Source organism: Rhinopithecus roxellana, chromosome 5 (assembly GCF_007565055.1).
Source record: "Rhinopithecus roxellana isolate Shanxi Qingling chromosome 5, ASM756505v1, whole genome shotgun sequence".
In the NCBI taxonomy this organism is placed as follows: Eukaryota; Metazoa; Chordata; class Mammalia; order Primates; family Cercopithecidae; genus Rhinopithecus; species Rhinopithecus roxellana.
The window spans coordinates 175,378,783-175,403,749 of NC_044553.1; the positions used below are offsets into that span (position 1 = coordinate 175,378,783).

The 24,967-nt window shown below is 39.2% G+C and overlaps 1 protein-coding gene across 8 annotated transcripts in view; it reads left to right on the plus strand.

The window, feature by feature from the left end:
* The window catches only part of HERC1 (HECT and RLD domain containing E3 ubiquitin protein ligase family member 1), a 233,966-nt gene that overhangs the window by 71,366 nt on the left and 137,633 nt on the right, over positions 1-24,967 (plus strand). For all 8 annotated transcript variants that reach the window (XM_030930058.1, XM_030930064.1, XM_030930063.1 and 5 more), the window contains exons 3-11: positions 2,332-2,427; positions 13,293-13,487; positions 14,920-15,231; positions 16,345-16,441; positions 17,022-17,165; positions 18,877-19,004; positions 22,457-22,601; positions 22,707-22,878; positions 24,674-24,808. In XM_030930058.1, the coding sequence (XP_030785918.1) occupies positions 2,332-2,427; positions 13,293-13,487; positions 14,920-15,231; positions 16,345-16,441; positions 17,022-17,165; positions 18,877-19,004; positions 22,457-22,601; positions 22,707-22,878; positions 24,674-24,808 (1,424 nt within the window). The remainder of the gene's footprint in view (positions 1-2,331; positions 2,428-13,292; positions 13,488-14,919; positions 15,232-16,344; positions 16,442-17,021; positions 17,166-18,876; positions 19,005-22,456; positions 22,602-22,706; positions 22,879-24,673; positions 24,809-24,967) is intronic.

The window sequence follows — 24,967 nt, forward strand, 5'->3', positions numbered from 1 at the left end:
AAAAAACAGGGTTACGCTGGGCATGGTGGCTCATGCCTGTAATCCCAGCACTTTGGGAGGCTGAGGCGGGCAGATCACCTGAGGTCAGGGGTTCGAGACCAGCCTGGCCAACATGGTGAAACCCGTCTCTACTAAAAATACAAAAATTAGCTGGGCATGGTTGTGCAGGCTTGTAATCCCAGCTACTTGGGAGGCTGAGGCACAAGAATCACTTGAATCCGGGAGGTGGAGGTTGCAGTGAGCTGAGGTTGTGCCAATGCACTCTAGCCTGGGCGACAGAGTGAGAATCCGTCTCAAAAAAAAAAAAAAAAAAAAAAAACACCTTAGAGTTAGGTGTAAATACTGTGGACATTTGAAGACGTTAGTTGGAATTTTGTACTTGGTCCAAAATATGCATTTTTAAATTATTATTTTGGAATCATGTTACTTAAAATAGCCTGATTTGAAAATCACAGAATCTTAGAGTTGGATGAGATCTTGTGGGTTATCTAAGTCAGTCTTTCTTCCCCTGTAGAGGATATACTTTTCTGTGATGTATCTGTGAAGAGATAATTTAGAATACAGTTATTTTTACAATATAGTATCCTTTGAAATAAAGCCACTGATGAAAATTTCACAATTATATGATGGATAAATTATAGAAAGAACTTGACATTTGTGCTCTAAAGACTTAAGGATATGGAAATTTGAGGGACAATGGATATTTAGTTCACTTTCTGATTTATCTTTTTTTTTTTTTTTTTTTTTGAGATAGAGTCTTGCTCTGTTGCCCAGGCTGGAATGCAGTGTCGTGATTTTGGCTCACTGCAACCTCCGCCTCCTGGGTTCAAGTGATCCTCCTGCCTCAGCCTCTCGAGTAGCTGGAATTACAGGCATGTGCCCCCACACCTGGCTAATTTTTTTTTGTATTTTTAGTAGCAACGATGGGGTTTTGCCATGTCGGCCAGGCTGGTCTTGAACTCCTGAGCTCAAATGATCTGCCTGTCTCCTCTTCCCAAAGTGCTGGGATTACAGACGTGAACCACCGTGCCTGTCCTATCATTTTTTAATGAGATAATGATTTCTCCCATTGGGTCCTGTTGTGGAGAGTAGGCAGTAAGTCTCAGAGAGGTGCTGTGATTCCTCAGCTGTGCTAGGAAAAAGATGAACTGACTTCCTGGTGTTAGCAGTGGCAAATCCTTATGAGTCTGCAGTAACCTCAATTCTTGCCTCCTCAGAAAAAGAATTTGACTGAGGGGCATAAAGAGACTGAGGCAAATTTTAGAGCTGGAGTGTAAGTTTATTTAAAAAGCTTTAGAGCAGGAAAGAAAAGAAGTGAAGTACACTTGGAAGAGGGCCAAGCAGGTGACTTGAGAGATCAAGTGCCCAGGTTGACTTTTGACTTAGGCTTTTATATGTTAGTATACTTCCCGGGTCCTGTGTTTCTTCCCTTGGGGTAGGCTGTTCACATGCACAGTGGTTTGCCAGCCTTTGAGAGGGGAGCATGCACAGTGTGTTTACCAGCGTTGTACGCATGCTCTCTTGAGGCGTTCTTCCCTTACCCACTGAATGTCCCTAGAAGGTCATATACCAGTTGAACTCCTCCATTTTACCTCTTAATGTGCATGCTTGATCCCACTCACCCAGCTTCTGAGATCTTATCAACAAGTTGCTGATCACAAGTTTCAGGTTTTTTTCTGTCTATTGGGAGACTGCCTTTCCCTGGTACTGGCTGCAATCAATTATTGTTTTAGAGGGACAGTTAACCACTGCCTGACCATCACTTGATGGTCACCTGACATACCTGGTGGTAGGGGTTGGGGGGTGGCCCTCTCCTGCCCTGCTAATGTCTAACTAGCTACCTACTGTAATACTGGGACCTTGGTTGTGGTGAAACTAAGAAGGGAGGTACAGACTTTCTGCTGCTTTGGTCAAGTCATTACTAAAGCTGGCTATATTCTGTCAGGTGGGAGGCAGGTGGGCAATATACCCATTGGGAGTATTTTCTGAGACCACGTTTTCTGGATATTGGTCACCCAAAGAGTGGGTAACTGGCAAAATTCTGCTTCCTTGATTGTTTCTAGGGCCCTGTGTCCCTTGGAATAAATCACTTTTTAATAAGGTAATCAGTGAGGGATTGGCATGTAATTTATCATGTGATGCAGTAGCCAGCTCGTTTAATAAAACTTCCTTGTAAAAGTTAGTTTCATGACCTAATGTTAGGATTTGGTTTCAGTGCACATAATTATATAAACAGGTCTTCAAATAGGTGTTTTTGTAGACTGTTTAAGTAATTTTAATTCATATGTCTCTCCCCTTCCTACACTGTGTCCCACAATGTTTCAATTATAGGGTTCATCTGCTGATCGGAGTCAGTGGAGAGAACCAACCAGAACATCGGATGGCTTGTGCTCCCTTTACGAGGCAGCGTTATGTCTCTTTGAAGAGGTACGTAACAATCATGGCCTTTGTATTGAAAACTTTGTGTTAAAATGCTATGGCATGTATTTATCCCTTAAAAATAATCCATTTTCTCTGGAAAAGCTACAAAAGGAGGTGGCACCAGTTGTTACCTTTAGAGAGTGGAACTGGGGTATCTAGGGTGGGGTAGGGGTGAGTAGGAGACATGCTTTTCAATGTGTATACCCTTTCATTTATTTTAATTTTTGAATTATGTGCTGGTAACTTCAGTTGAAAAAATTTTGTATTAAGTAAAACACATAGAAAAATGTACACATATATAGCTTAATTATAAAATACCCTTCTAATATGTACCTAGGTAAAGAGAGAATTTTCTTAGTCATTGCAGAAGCCCTTTCACAGCCTTGTCATAACCTATTTGTCCTCCCCAAAGTAACCACTATTGTGACTTTGATCACTTCCTTGTATTTCTTTATACTTCTGTCAACCAGATGTGCATCCTTAAACACTATAGTCGTGCCCATTAAAAAAAAAAGGAAAGTCTTTTAAATCTTTTAATCTTTAGGTTCCCTCCTTCATTTTTCTTTTCCTTCAATATGTTTGTTCAGGAACCTAGGCTTTTTGGGCTGTAGCATTTCGCACAGTCTGGGTTTTGCTAGTAGATTACTCATGATGCAGTTCTGTATGCTTTTTTATCCTCTGTATTTCCTATAAATTGGCAGCTGGATCCAGAGGCTTGATCAGGTCGCAGATGTTAGGTCTTTAGCAAGACTGTATACATGTTGTGTTCTTCCATTAGGTTCCATCTGGTTGTCTTTGTGGTATTAGCAGCCGTTGATGCTTAATGACTACATTAATTCATTTGTGCTTGGTTGCAAAATATGATATTCTAATTCTGTCATTTCTTTTTATTAGTGTTGGGGTGATCAGACCCAACACCAGGTTGTGGGGGTGGCAAAGTCTGGTGGAGTCAAAGGATTGAGAAAAAGACAGTTTAAGAAAGGTGGGACACCAGGGGGCCATCCCTATCGTGGAGCCCACGAAGGCCCTGAGCTCTGGGAGCCCACGGTATTTATTGGTAATCTAACAAAGAAATAGGTGGTGAGAATGTGGAGATCAAAAGGGCACAAGCATGGTCTACAGCTGTGATGGTTTAGCATTTATATGGAACATGTTCTGCTACTTGAGATAATGGGAATAGGAGCCTTGGAAGGCTAGAAGCAAGGAGCCAGCAAGTCTAGACACATTCGAGAGGACATTATGCAAGCCCTGTCTCAGTTTCCCTCCCAACACTCAGCTTTTTCCCAACATGCCCTCTTTTTGTAAAAGAGAAGGTATCATTACTACTATCATTATTACTAGCTATCATTATTACAAGAGGTTGCCTCTTTTAATTGAGCAAGGCAGTTGCAGGCTGTGCAGCCTTTAATTGCCAGTTGGTGATCCAGCTTCATTTTTCTTAGCCCTTATTCAAACTGGAGTCACTCTGGTTTGAATGTTTCCCACATACCTCCCCTTTCCCTTTTACAAGAGGACCCTTAATCCTAGGGGTTGCAGAAGGATGAAGGTCCTTCTTCTGTAACTTCTTCATGCTGAATAGGGGTGATGATACTCCTGCCTAACTATTAGGGGCTCTTGTATTCAGGGTAGAGAGGAGCTGAGTCAGAAAGCACTGGTCCATTAAGCATCGTGACTCTGGTCAGTCCTTGTTCCATCTTCGTATTCAGATTCAGCTGGCTCATGGCTCATACTAGGGGAACCCGGGCCATGGTTGGGATTCATGGGTCCCTCCAGTCTCCCGTTCCATGGTTGTACACATCGTGAGGGCATCCACACGGTTCGCTCATCTGCTGCAAAAATGCAAGCATACCCTCACCCCCACATTAGTAAATCTACTGAAACAGAAGCAAAAACTTTTGTGGCTGTAGCCAGGAGGCCACTGATAGTGAGAAATAGGCCTTTTCTGATTAACAGAAGGCATAGAGAAAGCAAATCAAGGCTTAAAAGCAATCCTTAAACCTTCAATTTGCACTGTACGGGTGGGTCCACTTGGTGCTGTGGCTCATGATAGATCTTCAGATGTTTGGTGGGCACCCACATAGGCACCTGATTGTCACCTGGAGAGACACAAGCAAATCTTCTTCCCCATAAAATTATCTTTAGGCAGGGATCGGAGGAAGTAGACTCAGAGGTAAGGAGAATTTTGGGGCTTAATGACTTCCTGATGTTTGATAGGTGTTCCCTCGGAAGTTAGGAATTCCCTTTCTCTCCATATTGCTGCGTGGGCATGAAGGACTAGGTAAGCATACTTAGAGTCTGTATATATACTTACCCTTTTTCCTTCTGCTGATTCTAGTGTATAATGGCCCCTGCTTTTGCTAGGATGTCTCTCCCTAACAAAGGAGTGGGGTTTTCAGGCATAATTAGAAAGGGATGTGAAAGAGTAAAGTTCCCCAGTCACAATTTAGTGGCAGGGAGAAGTATCTAGTGACTGACTGTCCTAGGACCCCTCGGATAGTGACAGATCTGGAGGACAGTTGTCCGGGACAGGAGAGTGAGAAGGCTGCACCAGTGTCCAGGAGACAGTTAACCTCCTGGCTGTCAATGGTCAAGCATATCTGGGGAGGGTGATGGCATGGGCTGGCACTTGCCCTGGGCACCCTCAGTCCTGCTGCTGGATCATCTGGTTAGTGGCTTCTGACTCAGAGGACCTTTGTCCTCTGGGGCAGTGGGCCTTCCAGTGATTCCCTTGACATAAGGGGCATGGATGAGGGGACGGATTATTTCTATTTGCACAATCTTTTTTAAAGTGTCCTTGCAGACCACACTGGAAACAAGCCCTATTAGGCATTTGATTTTCCCAGCCTTTCCCTTTTCCAGAGCCTCCAAAGTCCGCTTGCCTGAGGGTCATGGCTAAAGTGGTGGCTTTTTTTTTTTTTTTTATCCCATTTTATCTGCTCCTCCTGATCGCTATTATAAAAAAACTGAGGTTGCCAAGTTCAACAGGGTTTCTAAGTTTTGTTCCGGGCCTAAGGTGGACTTAAGTTTTTTCTAATATCTGCAACTGACTGAGTGATAGACTTATCCTTTAAGATTGGCTGGCCTTCAATAGAGTCAGGTGACAGAGAGATATGCTTCCTCAGTGCCTCCCTTAGTCTCCCCAGAAAGGCAGTAGGATTTTCTTTCCCTGTGTTGTGGTGGATATCATTGAATAATTCATAGGCTTATTCCTAGCTTTCATTAGTCCTTATAGCATGCAAGTTAGCAAATGTCTACGGTACCAGTCTCCGTGTTCTGATTCTGCATCCCAGTGAGGGTCTACACAGGGAACTGCCTGCTGACCTGTGGGGAATCGTTCTCTTTCTTCTGTTGTCATCCTATCATTGACCTGACTGAGATACCAGAGATTGCCAAACTCTTGGGCTGCAGTTATGGTGGCATTTGGGGTTAGTGTCTGATCTAACAGTAACATCTCTCCATGTCAGATCAAAGGATTGTCCTAACCCTTGTAAAACATCAATATAACCATCAATATAACTATCTGAGAATTTACCTAGGTCTATTTTAATTTGTTTCAAGTCTGAGAGGGAAAAAGGTACATACACTCTTGGGCCAAATTCTCTAGAATACATCTTAGGGGTGTGTTTGCCTTGGGGGGAACGTTTCCCATCTGAAAAAAACATAGGGATGCCAGCACCCCTAGTCATTTTCCAATGAGCATTAGTCCTGGAGCATCCTCTTTGGTCCTAATGCTTATTCCTTTCCAGGGTGCATAACCACCCATGGACCTCTGCTTATCCGATTAGTTATGCTTACCGATGTAGCAGTCCTGCACCTATTTTCCCACCTTTCTTGACCACAAAGGGGTCCGGGCTGCTGGATTCTAGTGGTCCTCTACCAGCATGCCCAACATTGTCTTTGTGCTATAGGTGAGTTCTAGAGTGGGCTGGGTTCCTGAATATTTCATAACAACCCAGCTGCCCCATCAAGATGCATTCCCATAAACAGTTCTTATGCAAATTCGTTTCAGAGAGGGTGTAGGTAATCTTTTGAGTCAGGATTGAGATAGTTTGATTCTGTGAGTACTGTAAGACTTGGCTGAGTGCAAACAGCTCCTACGTTTGAGCAGACTAATTTTTTTTTTTTTTTTTTTTTTGAGAAGGAGTCTCGCTCTGTCACCCAGGCTGGAGTGCAGTGGCCAGATCTCAGCTCACTGCAAACTCCGCCTCCCGGGTTTACGCCATTCTCCTGCCTCAGCCTCCCGAGTAGCTGGGACTACAGGCGCCCGCCACCTCGCCCGGCTAGTTTTTTGTATTTTTTTAGTAGAGACGGGGTTTCACCGTGTTAGCCAGGATGGTCTCGATCTCCTGACCTCGTGATCCGCCCGCCTCGGCCTCCCAAAGTGCTGGGATTAGGCCGGGCGCGGTGGCTCAAGCCTGTAATCCCAGCACTTTGGGAGGCCGAGACGGGCGGATCACGAGGTCAGGAGATCGAGCAGACTAATTATTAAGCAATTTTCCTAACTCTGCTTTTGTAAGAGTCTCCCTATCACTTACTGAATACCCATTGTGTGGTGTGTGTGTGTGTGTGTGTGTGTGTGTGTGTGTGTGTGTGTGTGTGTGTGTGTGTGTGTGTGTGTGTGTGTGTGTGTGTGTGTGTGTGTGTGTGTGTTTTCCCCCTCTCTCTCCCCCTCTTCAATCTCCCAGGAGGAACCATCTATCCTCCTGTCCTGAAGGGAGTTTCTCCTAGGTCTGGTCGGACCTTTGTATGGTAATTAAGATTTAAATACCTCGTTAGGAAACCTGCTGGGTTAAGGGAATTTTCAGTGGTTAATGTAAAATCTTTTTCTAACAGAATAGCCCCATCCTTTGAGATTTTTGAGTTAATAAGCTACCTTTTTGCTTTTTGATAGCTCTGAACTGGTGAGGTGTGCTCACAGTGAGGTTTCTTCTAAAAGTTATTTTTCTGCTTCTGTTAGCAAAGCAATTGCTGTTACAGATCGAATGCATTTGGGCTATCAGGGGTTACTGGGTTAAAGATTTTTGGTAGGAAGGCTACTGTTTGTTAGTGGTCTCAGTGCTTTCCGGCTACTCTCTTGTTTACACTGACAAGGTAGTATTGGAGTGTTATAGGGTCCCGGAGAAGACCTTCAATTGTCAATTATAGGTTTTAAGTTTACCCTGGCTTTTAAAGGAATAGTACACTTTTCTTTACTTATATATCTTTCTCCTTTGTAGATGCATTTTGGAAACACAGTGGAAGGACGTTTGCTGTCCTCCCTGCTGGATGATAGTTAGGGGAAATTGCCATGCTTCAAGGTCTCCCTCGGCTCTAGCCTTTTGAATAGAAATTTGTATAGCACCAATTGCTCCAGGTTTTAATGTTGCACCTACAGGAGCAGTAAAGTTTTGTAGCTAATTCATCTTCTCGCCCATTAAGAGGAGAAAGAGGAGGTGGCCTTTCACTTAATTCAGCAGGTGGAGCTGATGGGCTAAAACATACTTTTTTCAGTTTCCCTTTATTTCCTCTGGTTTCCTGTTCCTCACACTCAGAATCTGAATTTAGTTCTTTACACTCGTCCTCCTCTTCCTCTTCCTCATCTGAATCTGCCTCATCATCTGTTTGAAATGGCTCAAGAGCTGCTTTTATTAGCGCCCACATTGACCAAACCGAGATTGGAATTTTTGCTCCATCTTTATACATTTTTTTTTTAGTCTCTGCCAGTTCTCTCCCATTCATCCAACTCCCTAGTCCTCTGTTCCGGGAACCATGAGCAAAACTACTCTACTGCACTAGAGAGAGTGATAACAAATTCTGAGTACGAACTTTCACTCCCCCTCTTTGTAATAAATGCCTTAAGAAATTTAAGCAGAATGACTGCTTTCACTTTGTTCCATTGTTACCCTGGTTCTTCCAAGTGCTCAGCTTTCCCCCTGAGCTGCTTTTAGACTTCCTCGGGTGTCCTTTGATGTTGTATCCTCTGCTTTCACACGCTCTGGCGTTCCTTCACCGGGGTCTTTGTCACCCCACATTGGACAGCCAGGAATGTGGGGGTGACAAAATCTGGCGGAGTCAAAGGATTGAGGAAAAAAGACAGTTTGAGAGAGAAAGGTGGGACACCGAGGGGCTATTGCTATCGTGGAGGCTGTGAAGGCCCTGAGCGCTGGGAGCCCACGCTATTTATTGGTAATCAAAGAAAGAAACAGGTGGTGAGAATGTGGAGGTCAAAAGGGCAGGCACATGGTCTACAACTGTGATGGTTCTGCTACTTGAGATAATGGGAATAGGAGCTTAGGCGCCTAGGAGGGCTAGAAGCAAGGAGCCAGCAAGTCTAGACACATTCGAGAGGACATTATGCAAGCCCTGCCTCAGTTTGCCTCCCAACACTCAGCTTTTTCCCAACAATTAGTTGCAATATTTTTATGAAGAGATTCCCTTATTGACTGATTACTCTGCTATGGTTTATATAGGAAAAGCCGACTAAATGCTTGATTCTTTTCATCTGTTCTTTATTTACCAGTTTTCAATTTAATGAATTGTCCTCCTACCATCCTCCAAACTTGGCCAATTAACTTCGTTTAAAAAATACCATGGGCTGGGCGCAGTGGCTCACACCTGTAATCCCAGCACTTTGGGAGGCCGAGACGGGTGGATTACCTGAGATCAGGAGTTCAAGACCAGCCTGGCCAATATGAGGAAACCTCGTCTCTATTAAAAATACAAAAAATTAGCCGGGTGGGGTGGCGGACGTCTATAATCCCAGCTACTCAGGAGGCTGAGGCAGGAGAATTGCTTGAACCCGGGAGGCGGAGGTTGCAGGGAGTCGAGATCATGCCACTGTGCTCCAGCCTGGGCAACAAGAGTGAAACTGTGTCTCAAAAAAAAATAAACAAATAAAATAAATCATTATGAACCCACAGATTTAAGCCTGTTTGAGTTTCAGCACACTGAATTATTATCTGCAGTGAAGGTCATATTGTTTCAATTTTGGCTATTAGTCTCTTCAGGGTAGTTCCTAAGTTATTTTATCATAAGCCTAATAATCTTTTATAGTCTCCTTGCTTTCTGATATGTTTCGTTGTTTCTGGCTGATCTTACACATTTCTTGCCCCCAATTGAATCATCTAGTTAGTTTTCTGAAAAACAGTCCTGGTTTCTTTTATTGGAAAATGATGTTTCAAGACCACAATCAGCGTGCTAGAAATGCTTACTGCTACTGAGTTGATCTTATTTCTAGGCTTTTATATTCATAGTGGACAGAGCTAGGATGTGTATACATGTGTATTTAAAGCTAAGATACCTAATGAGTTCATACTGATACTTTCAAATTCACAGCTATAGAATTTTTACTTAACCTTTACAGTTATATCTTCTTCCTTTTAAACTAAGATTGCTGATTCCCATAGATACAAGGATGAGAATTAGAAAATGCCATTATTACTCATTTGTTTTAATTACATGTTACATACATATACATGTAAACAGCAGTCCTAAAATAAGACAAATAACTACTGCTGTATGGTTACTGAAAAAATTAATTTCTAAAGTATGCTTTCCCTGTTTTTTAGTAATTGAATTACATCTATATAGGGCATATAGTTATTACATACTCTCTGCATTTTTTTTTTTTTTTTTTTTGAGACAGTCTTGCTCTGTTGCTCAGGCTGGAGTGTGCAGTGGTGTGATCATAGCGCCCTGCAGCTTCTATCTCCTGGGCTCAAGTGATCTTCCGGCCTCAGCCTCCCAAGTAGCTGGGACTACAGGCATGTGCCATCACACCTAGCTAATTTTTTTTTTTTTTTAATTTTTAGTAGAGATGAGGTCTTGCTATGGTTGCCCAGACTGGTCTTAAACGCCTGAGCTCAAGAGATCCTTCTACCTTGGGCTCCCAAAGTACTGGTATTACAGATGTGAACCATGGCACCCAGCCTGTCTCTGTGTTTTAACCTTCATTTGGTATTAGTTCTACAAATGATTACATTTTTAATGCTGAATACTAGTTTCTGTGTCAATGTCTATTCTTTTTGATAGTTTGAGGGTCATTCTCTAGTAGATTTCTCAATAAAGAGTCATCAGAACAAGATTTCTGAGTTTTTGCATGTTGATAATTGCTGTGCTCTTTATTCTTGAATGTCAGTGTTGATAATATTCTTTAGTTTATCTTTTCTTTAGTTCACATTTTCTTTTCTTCTTGTATATCTTAAATATGTTAATCCATTCTCTTCTGGCATAAACTGTTACTGTCAAAGTCCAAAGGTAATCTGATTTTCTTTCCTATGTGAGCCATGCATATTTGCTGAGAAACCCAAAGAATTTTTTTTCCCCTTTAAAGATCATTAATTTTACTATAGAATATGTCTTGATATTATTCATTCTGGGTTGATACTCCTAGAGATGTGATAATTCAATATGTACTTTCAGATCTTTTTTATTTCAGGAAAATGTTCCAAATTTGCAGTTTGTTATATTATTTTTATTCCTTTGATTGGGTTCTGTTCTTCAGGGATTTCTATTATGTGCGTGTTGATCTTTGCCTGATTTTAATACTTGTCAGTTTTTCTTGAATACTTTGTCTTTTTAAATTTTTTAATTTCTAAAAATGCCTTTTGTCTTTCATTACTCTTAGGGCATTATCTACTGTATTTATTTACTTTTGGGTTTCTTCTAGTTTAGTCTTCAGTTCCAAAAATTTTTTTTCTTTTATTTCTAATTCTTGAGTTATGTTACCTCATTTTTGAGGGTTTGTAATTCAGATTTCTGTTTTTCCTTTGTGTCTTTTTTTTTTTTTTTTTTTTTTTTTTGAGATGGTGCCTCTGCCACCCAGGCTGGAGTACAGTGACTTGATCTTGGCTCACTGCAACTTTATAATAACTTCATATGAGATTTGACCTCAATACTTTTTTGTTGCTTATTTCTATGTAGGATTAGTTTTCCTGAACTCTTAGAATGAGGTGGGATTTAAGATGGCTTTTTAAACTCCATAGACTCCCTCCCTCTGTTTTTTTGTGTGTGTGTGTGTAATGTTAAAAAAAAAAAAAGGTTTTCCAGTTTGTTCCCCTTCCCAACTTTTGTCCTGGTATTCTCTTTCCTTTCCATCTTTCCTTTCTGTTGTCCCTATTTTTCAATTCTATTGTTCAATTTTTATTCTACTCTCAGTAGTTTTTCTCAGTGTAGGGTCTTTGTCCTGGAAAGGAATCCTGGTTGGCCAGTATCAAGAGGCGTGAGCCAACACAATGGCCATGATAGACCTTTAGATGAACAATTCTGACCCTCTTGGCCCCACTATCCTTCTTTGTCTCCAGCAAAATTCCAGACCTTTTATTAGGGACTGGCAGCTGTCCTCGGATACTGTCCTCATGTTCACTGGAAAATATTTGTCTAACACACATATTATTCTGTTGTTTTGGATACTATTTAAAGTATCTGACCAAGAGGACCCTATCATCCCCCATTTCATGTGCTGGCAAACTAATGTGTTAACTTCTTAAGTTTCTTTTATTGTTTTGCTTGATTCAGCAAAATCAAAAAACCTAAAAGGCAGAAAACAAATTGATAGTCACTGTAGTCAGAGTTAATATCTTTATTGTATTGAGTTCATACCAGTCAATTAAAAAATCTATTAAATTCTAATAAATAAGTGAGCAGAAGTTCGCGTCACAAAATGTAGTAAACAAATAGATGAAAAAACTTTAGTTTTGCTAACAGTAAAGAAATGTGAAATTAAGATAAGGGCCTTTTCCTTTTTCCTCACTTACATTTGCAAAAAAATTTAAAAACATAATACTCATAATGAGTATGGATTCAGTGAAATTGGTACTGGGATGGCCACCCTGGGTCCTATGCTTTTGGCACGCAGCCTGGATTTTTAAAAAGGCTTATGAATGGCAACAGACTTTACCATTATATTCTACAGAAATGGTGAAGAAGCCATGATTTTTATTTTATATATTCAGATATATGTGTGAATGTTAATTGCTTTGTGCCTTCGCTGTTTTTAGAATAGCCTTCTTTTGTACATTACTAGTGACGTATTATAGCACCATGTTGGAATGCAATTTGATATAGTATGTTTCAAGAATCATAGGATTCTTGTCTTTTTTTGAGTATCGAGTCCCATTTCTGAGGGTCTCTACTAGGGAAGTAATAAAAAGTATAGTAACAACTATATCCTTAAAAATGGCCTATATAACAAATAAATAGACTGTAAATGCCCTATTAAAGGAAAATGGAGCCAGGTATGATTTTATGCGTGCCTGTAATCTCAGCTACTTGGGGGGCTGAGGTGGGAGGATTGCTTGAACCCAGGAGTTTGAGTCTAGTCTGTGGAAGATAGTGAGACCCCACCTATTTAAAAAAAAAAGTTGGGGGTGGGGAAGTGGTTGAGTACATTGTGATGTTTTTTACTAGATGGAATATTATCTATTCAATCATGAAGACTAGGTAGACATGGATTTGCATGACTCTTTTGTGCAATTTGTCATTTTTATGTATCCAATGTGGTGACTGTGTTAAAGAATTTGTATATGAAAAATTCTGGAAGGACATATATTTAAAACGTAAAATTTATTGTATTAGGGTGTTAAGATTATCCATTCTGATTTTTTCTACTTTATTTCTTAAGCTTTGTTTTTCTACAGTGTTTTATATGCAATAATAAAATGTTTAGCTAAAAGATTGTGTGTCTCCCCATTCCCACTTTTGCCACTTTATTAGTGTCTTTTAGTGGTTTATTCCATGTGAGTAAATAGTCTAGTTATCTTTGTTTAATAGGTTCTTTGAGCATTTAAGAGTGTTAGAAGGAAAGGCAACAGTAATTTCAGAGGATATATATTTAAAAATGCCCAGACTAAAACTGTCTTGACTATTTGTTGCATATTTTAAATTTTTAATAGGTTTGCAGAATGGCTTCTGATTATTCGAGAACATGTGCTAGCCCAGATAGCATTCAGACTGGTGATGCTCCCATTGTCTCCGAAACCTGTGAGGTTTATGTTTGGGGGAGCAATAGCAGCCATCAGTTGGTAGAAGGTACACAGGAGAAAATACTGCAACCGAAACTGGCTCCTAGTTTCTCTGATGCACAGACCGTAAGTTTTCTAAATAGCTTACAAACTGGTAGATAATCTAGTGTATATTCATGTTTATTTGCATTAAATAATATTGAGTATTTTTTAAATGAGTGAAAATTATCGATGATTATTTCTGATCTATATACTGCATTAGTTTTTTTCATTTTAATAGAACAATACATTTTGGCTGGGCGCAGTGGCTCACGCCTGTAACCCCAGCACTTTGGGAGGCTGAGGCAGGTGGATCATGAGGTCAGAAGTTCGAGACCAGCCTGGCCAATATGATGAAACCTCATCTCTACTGAAAATACAAAAATTAGCCAGGCATGGTGGTGCATGCCTGTAGTCCCAGCTAATTGGGAGGCTGAGGCAGAAGAATAGCTTGAACCTGGGAGGTGGAGGTTGCAGTGAGCCGAGATCGCGCTACTACACTCCAGCCTGGGTGACAGAGTGAGCCTCCGTCTCAAAAATAAAAAAATAAAAAAATAAAAAATAAATAAATAAATATACATTTTTAGTCCCCAGTATCCCTGATAGCATTTCCAACTTTTGAATAACTAAATTGGGATCTCGATTTTTAAAAAGTGTTAAGAATAGCAACAGACTTTACCGTTAAGTTCACCACAAATGGCAAATAAGAGTAAATAAAGGCCAGATATGGTGGCTCACACGTGTAATCCCAGCACTTTGGGAGGCCGAGGTGGGTAGATCATTTGAGGTCATGAGTTTGAGACTAGCTTGACCAACATGGCGAAACCCTGTCTACTAAAAATACTTAACAAAAATTAGCCAGGCATGATGGCTTGTGCCTGTAATCCCAGCTACTCGGCGGGGCTGAGGCAGGAATTGCTTGAACCTGGTAAATGGAGGTTATAGTGAAACAAAATTGCACCACTGCACTCCAGCCCAGGTGACAGAGCAAGACTCAGTCTCAAAAAAAAAAAAGTAAATAAAAACTGGAATTTCTTTTTGCTAGATTAGCCTTTCATTTTCTTATGAGCACTTTTTTTTACATTTATAGCCCAGCTAGAACTTTCTATTTGTTACTTTCATTAAAATGTATTTTTTTCAAATAGGTTTAGAATACATTTTATATGGTTCTTGCCATAATGTACCCTAAGGAATTTATAGGAAGGAAAATTTTATGTCTTGCCATTCTCGGTTATAAGAGGATATTAAGCATTTTACTTTGTTGTTTCATTCAATCATAATCTGGACAATAACTTGAAAAGATAACATATACATGAAGAATTTGAACTCAGCAACAAAGTCATGAGCATGAAAAGGCCATTCGTGTTCTCTTACATTTCTGTATATTCCTTAATTCTCTGGAGAATCAGGCCATATTCTGCTGTAAGACTTCCTTTGAGGCTCTTTGATAAAACCAGCCTTAAATATTATACTTTGATACTCACAGAAGTATTTTATATTTATGATTCTTTGTTTATAGATTGAAGCTGGACAGTACTGCACTTTTGTCATTTCTACGGATGGCTCTGTTAGAGCTTGTGGGAAAGGCAGCTATGGGAGACTGGGCCTTGGAGACTCCAATAATCAGTCAACTTTAAAAAAGTTAACATTCGAGCCTCACAGATCCATTAAAAAGGTTTCATCTTCTAAAGGATCTGATGGTCATACTTTAGCTTTTACGACAGAAGGAGAAGTCTTCAGTTGGGGAGATGGTGATTATGGGAAACTGGGGCATGGAAATAGTTCAACACAGAAATATCCCAAGCTTATTCAGGGACCTCTACAAGGAAAGGTATGTGCTTTCTTTTTGGTTATAAAAATAATTAGATGCATTGGTGTTGTAATTGACAATATCTTTCAGATTTTGATGTGGTCTTTCTGCTGTTGCCCCTTCAACCCTTTGGCTTAATCTTTTGTATATCTGCTTTATAGTTTACAGAACACCTTTTTATATACATTATTGAATTTTAATTCTTATATTCTTATAATTAGTCTTGTAAGGTAGTTATTATCCCTGTTTCACAGATAAGCAAACCAAGAGTCATTCATTTAACATTTAGCACTTTTCAAGTGTCAGGCAGTATTTTAGGCATTAGATGTGTAGCAGTGAACAAGACAGGTAAGGTCTCTACTTTAATCCTTTAGTCTTCAGGATAGAGATAATAAGTTAACAAGCATATGAAATAATTTCAGATAATATTAAAGAAAAAAATGAGCAATAAAGATTACCTTGGGCAGGGTGTGGTATTAGGTAATGAGGTAGGTCAGAGAGTGCTCTTAGAAGAGGTGGCATCTTAATAGAGACTTGAATGGTGAGGCATTTAGAGTAGCTAAGTAATTGCCAAGGACCCACACAAATAATTGGAACCCTTAGAAACTGAGCCCATATCTTCTCTTTTTATTAATCTCCCCTCTCCTCCCCTCGTCTCTTTCTTTTCTTTCTTTTTTTTTTTTTGACAGGATCTCACTTTGTCACTCAGGCTGGAGTGCAGTGGCGCTATCTCAGCCTACTGCATCCTTGATTTCCTGGGGCTCAGGTGGTCCTCCCAACTCAGCTTCCTGAGTCGCTGGGACTATAGACATGCGCCACCATGCCTGACTAATTTTCGTATTTTTTAAAAGAAACGGGGTTTTGCCATGTTGCCCAGGCTGAACTTGAACTCCTGAGCTCAAGCAGTCTGCCTGCCTTGGCCTCCCAAAGTGCTGGGATTACAGGCATGTATTTCAGCACTTACTTGAACCCTTAGCCAGTCATCCTTGTCCTGAGCATAGCCTCCACAACTGTACATGGAAATTCCTGGATGGGTTTGAATATTAGTATCTGTGAAGTCCCTGTGTACAGGGTCAAATACGGACTATATGTTTTAACGTGCATGCTCATCGTATTTACTTGTGTGCAATGCAGGTAGTTGTTTGTGTGTCAGCTGGATACAGACATAGTGCTGCCGTCACAGAGGATGGGGAATTATACACATGGGGTGAAGGAGACTTTGGAAGATTAGGTAAGATTTTTTAAAAATGGAAGTTATTCTTCCAGAAAAATAGAAATGATTAAGTTACTGAGAAGCCATGAGAGTAGATTTACTAGGCCAAAGACTGTCATTTGTTTTGTTAGTTTAAGCTCAGAGGAAGATAATTTTATGTAGGTAAGACTAAGACCTAGATTTTAGTGCTGATATTTAAGCTGTAATTAAATCTAGCAAGCATTTACTGAGTGTGCTCTATTACGACCAGATACTGTAGGGTTTCTGGGATAAAAGCAATAATAAAAATGAAGTTTATAATCTAGTGGGTAATGAAAACAAGTCAACATGAGCATGAAACAGGACAACATAAGGTAAGTGGCTGTGAGGAGAGCATGAAAAGAATATTCTAATGGTTCACTGAAGTGACTATGACCCAGTTTAGGAGCAGCTTGGAAGATTGAGAAGATGTTAGAAATGATTCTGTTTTTCATATTGCATTGCATTTTTAAAAAATCTCAATTCTATTTTAAAGTTATAACATTTATTCTACTTGTGAAGTCAAGGCCTAGAGAAAAAGAGTTAACATTGTTTCTTTGTTGTGTGTGTTTTATCCAAGGTCATGGTGACAGCAATAGTCGAAATATTCCAACATTAGTAAAAGACATTAGCAATGTAGGAGAGGTTTCTTGTGGCAGTTCACATACTATTGCTCTGTCTAAAGATGGGAGAACTGTATGGTCTTTTGGAGGAGGAGACAATGGTATGTAAAAAATTATTTATCAGTAGCTTTGGCTTTTTTCTTGAGTTTTTAAAAAATTTATTTTTCAGTTATATATGCCTAGTGTAGAAAGACTCAAATACAGATGAGTAGAAATTAAAAAATGAACTGAGCTTTCACAAATGTTACTTTAACCATTGTTAACATTTTGGAAATAGACTTCTAAATAAATATACATTTATACAAATATTTACATACATTTCTACTTAGATGTCTTTTAAAAAACCAAAGTATAGTTATATGTGTATATTTTATATAAGTTTACATACGTTTTGACATATATATGTTTTACTTTATTTTATTTTATTTTATTTTGAGACGGAGTCTCGCTCTGTCGCCCAGGCTGGAGTGCAGTGGCCAGATCTCAGCTCACTGCAAGCTCCGCCCCCCGGGTTTACGCCATTCTCCTGCCTCAGCCTCCCAAGTAGCTGGGACTACAGGCGCCCGCCACCTCGCCCGGCTAGTTTTTTTGTATTTTTTAGTAGAGACGGGGTTTCACCGTATTAGCCAGAATGGTCTCGATCTCCTGACCTCGTGATCCGCCCGTCTCGGCCTCCCAAAGTGCTGGGATTACAGGCTTGAGCCACTGCGCCCGGCCATGTTTTACTTTAATAGTTTTTTTTTTTTTTTTTTGAGACAGGGTCTTGCTTTGTTACTCAGGCTAGAGTGCAGTAATACAAACCTGGCTCACTGCAGCCTCAACCTCCTGGGCTCAAGAGATCCTCCTGCCTCTGCCCCCCAAGTAGCTGAGACTACAGGCATGCACCACCACGCCTGACTAGTTTTTATATTTTTTTTTAGAGACAGGATTTTGCTTTATTGCCCAGGCTGGCCTCGAACTTCAGGGCTCAAGTGATCTGCCAGATTTGGTCTCCCAAAGTGCTTGTATTACAGTCGTGAACCCTCGTGCCTGGCATGAGTATCTTTTTTATATCAACAAGCATGACTCTGCATCATTCTTTTAAGTGGCTCGAAGTGTTCTTTTATTTGATGGTGGCACAATTTATAAAACCGGTTTCTTATTGTTGAGTATCTAGATGGTTTTAATTTTTTTCAGTATTAACAACAACACAATGAATGACTAAATCTTTGTTTACTTTAGTCACTCCTGCTAGCAATGTGAATGCTTACTTCTCCAAAGTCTTCAACAACAGCATGTATCGAATTTAGTTAAATAATTTCAATAGTGAAAATGATATTTAATTTATACTTTTTTTATTCCTGGTGTGGTTGGATTTGTAGATTGTTGGACATTTGTTTTTCTTCTTTAATGATTTGTCAGATTTTCAATTTCATGAGCTATTGATTCTTTTTAAAAGTTTATGAAAAATTATATGCATGTACATTCTTGTATCATACCTGTATATTATGTCAGCAAATTCAAAGTTAGAAATATAGCCATTAAAGGGGGAGAAAGACAGAAAAATAGTTTTCTGTTTCTTTTAAAGTGATTTTAAATTGCTTCATTTTAGTTGCTTGAAATTAAGATATAAAAGGCTATCTGTGGATGTTTGTTAACTTTCTTGTAATAAAAATGCTCATTTGTTAGCATCTTCAGCTATCAGAAACATAGCTTTTCATATCTGTCAGGTTAGTGATGGAAACATTAGAGCTCTTTATCAACTTTGGTAGTGTTAAAAAGAGTAGAGATTCTTTAAAAAAAGTAAATTATTTAATGTGTTTGTTTTTATAGGTAAACTTGGTCATGGTGATACCAACAGAGTGTATAAACCTAAAGTTATTGAAGCTTTACAAGGAATGTTCATTCGCAAAGTTTGTGCTGGGAGCCAGTCTTCACTTGCTTTGACATCAACAGGGCAGGTAGGACTAAGGGATGAGTATAAAAGACTTAGAGTATTTCAAAGGATGAGGTGACTAAAAAGTAATAATTGTATTTAAATTTTAAAGTTCAAATAAATACATTTTTAGGGAACATGCTGAAATGAAATATTTTCTTCTGTTTGAAGTAGAGTATCTGAGAAGGAACCAGATTTTCTAACCTGGCCTGTGTGACCCAGGTAAACCTTAGTGGGTGGAGCCTCTGTTCTTTGTATTAAACTGATTTTCTAAAATGTTTTAGCATTTAGCTTCCCTTAAACCTTTTTCAAAACATCATGGATAGTGAGGGAAAGCTGAACTAGATCTTGATGGAACCAGTGATATGAATTAAGAAGGCAAGAGGGTGATCAAAAAGGAGGGTAAAGAGAACACTTAGGTATGGACAGTAATCTGAGAGAGTTAGTTGTTTCTGAGAAACAGCGTAAAGTCAAGCTTAGGATCATCAGAATTTTATGAGCCTTTATAAAGGCTCATAAGCTTTGCACTTTAATAGCTTTTAAGCTTTGAACTTTTACATGTGTGTTTTCACTCTTACCCTATTTGTTGAGAATAGGGAGGAGCCAGGTATAGTTATAGACTGACAATATTTGTCCCTGTGTATCCATCAGTGATGGCAGTAAAAAAGTGAGCTGACCACTTACTCTGTCATGTATAGGAGGCCACCTTGTGTCAGGCAGTGGTATAAAAGTGTTTTATGACTAATTCACAAGGCAGATGAGCAGAACAGCTGAAATTAGCATATAATTTGATTATTCTTTGAGAAACTAGAATGCCTTGTATCCTAAAAATCTTCAGGCTATTCATCATTACATTAGCTAGTTGCTGCCTTAAAAATATCTCTTCTATGTATTTCTCACTATTGGTTTTGTAGTAAGAATCCATGAATTGAAGTTAGAAGATGCTTATGTATTTGATGTATACACACAGGCAAATAACACATCCCTTGAGCATCATGTGCTTCTTTTGTTATGAGGGAGTAATAATTTCTGCTTTGCATACAAATGATCATATAAGATAATCATTAGAATTGAGAGTTTTGTAGAGTATCAAGTACTATTCAACTATTGGTGGTGATAGTAATAATAATAGTAATAAATCCATTACATTGAATTCCAAGTTCCAAGAGAACTTGTACATTGTTTACTGTATAGAATAGTTGTATTATGAGTACCTTAAGTTATATGAAATCAAATATATATGCATGGAAAAAAGTAAAGTCAGAAATACTTTTAAAGGGTAAGAGTAGTTCTCTTTACCATTAAACTTGAGCATGAAATGACGATCAACATTTGCTTTTCCCTCAGTCTGTCTCAGCCCTTTCAGGCCTCTTCTGTACTTACTTCCTACCATGCTATACAGTATGGCCCAGTCTCTAAAGGCAAGCCAAGTATTTCTCATCTGGTGCCAAACTGAAGGAACACTGCAAGAGAAAACTCTTTGTAGGCCTTACTGAGTGACAGTATTACAGTGATGTGTCACTCAGTGGGATATGTTCTGAGAAATGTGTTATTAGGCCATTTTGTTATTGTGAGAACATTGTAGAGAGTACCACATAAACCTAGGTGGTGTAGCCTACTATGCTCCTAGACTATATGGTATAGCCTATTGCTCCTAGGCTATAAAGCTGTACTGCATGTTACTGTACTGAATACCTTCAGAAATTGTAATATAATGGTAAGTATGTATCCAAACGTATCTAAACATAGAAAAGGTACAGTAGGCCTGGCGTGGTGGCTCAAGCCTGTAATCCCAGCACTTTGGGAGGCTGAGATGGGTGGATCACGAGGTCAGGAGATCGAGACCATCCTGGTGAACACGGTGAAACCCCGTCTCTACTAAAAAATACAAAAAACTAGCCGGGCGAGGTGGCGGGTGCCTGTAGTCCCAGCTACTCGGGAGGCTGAGACAGGAGAATGACGTGAACCTGGGAGGTGGAGCTTGCAGTGAGCTGAGATCTAGCCACTGCACTCCAGCCTGGGTGACAGAGTGAGACTCCGTCTCAAAAAAAAAAAAAAAGAAAAGGTACAGTAAAAATACTGGCATCAAAGCTCCATTAGATATTACGGGACCACTGTTGTATAATGTGGTCTGTTGTTGACCAAATGGTACATGACTGTATATTATACTTAATGAGTAATTTAGGAAAATTTTCTGTGATGATTTTGACTATACGTTATTTCATTGTCCTTTAGTTCCTAACATCTCCTAAAATATGCCTTATGTACTGGAATTTTATTGTATTCTATACTTAAGTAAGTTATCTGGAAACAAGTACAAATATATGTTCTTATTTTGTTTTATTTTGAAGTCAGGGTCTCACTCTGTTGCTCAGGCTGGAGTACAGTGGCACAAACATGGCTCACTGCAGCCTTGACCTCCTGGGCTCAAGAGATTCTCCCCGCCCAGGCTCCCGAGTAGCAGGGACCACAGGTCTGTGCCACAATGCTTGGGCAATTTGTAAAATTTTTGTGGAGGTAGAGTCTTGCCACTTGTCCAGGCTGGTGTTGAACTCCTGAGCTCAGGTGATCCTGTTGCCTTAGCCTCCCAAAGTGCTGGGATTACAGGCTTGAGCCACTACACCTGTACAGTGCTCTTTATTTTTTAATTGAAGTGGTTTAATCTCTCACCAGCAGTCTTTCCTAAAATAATTGCAAGACAAAGACAAATTCTCAAATTTGATGGCATAAAGATAACAGTCTATATAATCTTACCAGAATCTATTGAAGATAAAAAAAATCATTCAGATTGCTGATTGTTTTGATTTTGTTGATTTCGGGTTGCCAGATTGGCAGTCACTCACCTATTTGTCTTGCCAAAGACAAAATTTTTCCCCCCACCTAACCCTTTCCCCAAGCATCTTAAATCAGTTAGTGCTTATTTTGGTATTGATTAGCCAAAAATGAAGATGATAAAGGGGAACTATCTTGCTACTGCTTCACATGACCCTCTTTGTAAGTGATAATTATTGTAACAATGAGGTGAGGTATTTCTAAAACTAAATAATAAACATCAGTTTTGTGATTTATATAATCCATTTTATGTGATCATACCTTGTTCTGATCTTAAATCTCACCAGAATAGTGAGAAACACATAAAGGATAAGTTTTTAGACAGTATTTTCAAAGCTGGTAAGATGGGGCAAATATAACAAATTGCAAGCCAATTAGTAGTTTAGCAGACCCTCTCTGAAGACCTTTCTGTTTTTTCTATGACCAGTTATTTTTATTTTCAGATCAGCTGTTTGCCTATACAGTGAACACCTAAAGGCAGCATGATAAATTGCTATAACAATCTTTAAAATGATCAAAATGATTTTAATATCAGAAAGTTCTATCAAACCATGCTTTAGTTTCATAGATTTTATTTATCCCTAAACAAGCCAACAATCTAATCATCTCAGGAAGTTATGTGTAGTGTATTTCTGTTTTTTTCAGGTCTATGCTTGGGGCTGCGGAGCTTGTCTAGGTTGTGGTTCTTCAGAAGCTACTGCTTTGAGACCCAAGCTTATTGAAGAACTGGCTGCCACAAGAATAGTTGATGTTTCTATTGGAGACAGTCATTGTTTGGCTCTTTCTCATGGTAAAGTCATTTGTTTTTAAGGAAATAATTAACTGTTGTCTTGTGAAATACATTACATTTGAATTTGGCTTTTCTTTTATATAATACTTTATATTTTGTTTTTAGATAATGAAGTTTATGCCTGGGGCAATAATTCAATGGGGCAATGTGGTCAGGGAAATTCCACAGGTCCTATTACTAAACCAAAGAAAGTGAGTGGCTTAGATGGCATAGCTATTCAGCAGATTTCAGCTGGAACATCACATAGTCTAGCCTGGACTGCTCTTCCTAGGGACAGGTAAGAGTGCTTCTGTTTAAAAATTCTTGTGTGTTTTAACACAAGAGACACCAATAGAAAGTAGAAACACTAATAAAAACAGAAGTAATTGTGCTTTGTTCATAAAATACTCTTATAGACATATATAGTGTTGCTTTTTCTCTATCATAGAAATGACATTAGATTTCTTTTGATTTGAATGTTGAGGTTAGACATGTTTCAGAAACAAGAAGTCATACCCAGTATTGAAGACTGTTGTCTTTTAAACATTTTGAATTCTCTCTCATCTCTACATGCTGATTTAAAAAAATTGAATGGCTGCATATCAAGAGGAACTTAAAATAATCAAAATCAGAACTAGGCTTTATTGATTTAATGTTTAACCACAGTGCTCTTTATCTGGTTGCTTTTTGAAATTTTTTTTTTTGAAAAAAAAAATTGTCATACTTTTAAATCAAGGAGGTTACTTTTTGCAGAACCTTAGCTTTTTCCTAAAGTGCTGTGTGTGTTTAGTCAATCAGGTAGGTAAGTTTTAGTCACTATTAGGAGATTGAATTTTAAAGAATGTTTGGGTTATTTCAGATATTTTCAGATACACATGGGCTAATCTATAGCTTAGAATGTATTTTATTTGCATTCTATGCCTTTGACTCAAAGGGTTTTTAAATGATATTCTAACCAATTAAAAGTATTTATCGATCGTTATTCCTCTAACGCAAAAGTCAAAATAAATAAGTTGAATATAAATAATTTGCTGTTAGCATTAAATATCCAACTTCCCACTTCATATGTAGAGAGTTGGGTCCCAAGATCTTAAAAGTATTCACAAGAAATTTCAGGATTTTGTCTTTTAATAGATTTCAGTATATCACTCTATAGAGTCAGGATATTTTTCTTAATATGAAGTATACATCTTTTGGACGCTTAGAACCAGATGGGCTTTAGTAGATCATGTGACTCAGCCCTCTGCTTTCAGGTGAGTGGATATCCAAACCTTCCAAAACAGGTGGTGGTTGTATATTTTCCTCTTAAAGATGGCAAATTCTTGGTTTTCCTTAGTCACTAAAATGAAAGGTTGTATCACTTTCATAATCAATAATGTCTTCTTTGTATCTTGTTGAAGTCATTCAGCTTTAATGTATATATGTACTTTTTGGTTTTTTTTTTTTTTTTTTTGAGACGGAGTCTTGCTCTGTCGCCCAGGCTGGAGTGCAGTGGCCGGATCTCAGCTCACTGCAAGCTCCGCCTCCCGGGTTTACACCATTCTCCTGCCTCAGGCGCCCGCCACCTTGCCCGGCTAGTTTTTTGTATTTTTTAGTAGAGACGGGGTTTCGCCGGGTTAGCCAGGATGGTCTCGATCTCCTGACCTCATGATCTGCCTATCTTGGCCTCCCAAAGTGCTGGGATTACAGGCTTGAGCCACCGCGCCCGGCCGTATATATGTACTTTTTGAGATGGATTCTGACTCTGTCACTCAGGCTGGAGTGCAGTGGTATAATCTCTGCTCACTGCACTGTTTGCCTCCCAAGTTCAAGCAGTTCCCCTGTCTTAGCCTCCCAGGTAGCTGGGACTACAGGCATACACCACCATGCCCGACTAATTTTTATATTTTTAGTAGAGATGGGATTTCACCATGTTGGCCAGGCTGGTCCTGAACTCCTCACCTCAGGTGATCTGCATTCCTTGGCCTCCCAAAGTGCTGAGATTACAGGCATGAGCCACCATGCCTGGCCAATATATGTTTTAATTTTCGTTTTTGATTATGGATAAAAATGTCATTTTAAGACTTTTATTATTTTCTTATGTGTCCTTCTAGACAAGTTGTTGCATGGCACCGACCTTATTGTGTAGATCTTGAAGAGAGTACCTTCTCACACCTGCGTTCTTTTCTTGAGAGATACTGTGATAAAATAAACAGTGAGATTCCCCCACTCCCTTTCCCTTCATCAAGGTATGTTATATGTATGTTTTGTATGTGTGTGTGCATGTGTATAAATTGTTCCTTTTGAGTTTTGACTTACTGTTCTTTCTTGTTTGTTTTCCCAAATTATGTGGAACTTTTTTATAATCTAGAAAAGAGCTAAACTTAGTTACTTATTGATAATAACTT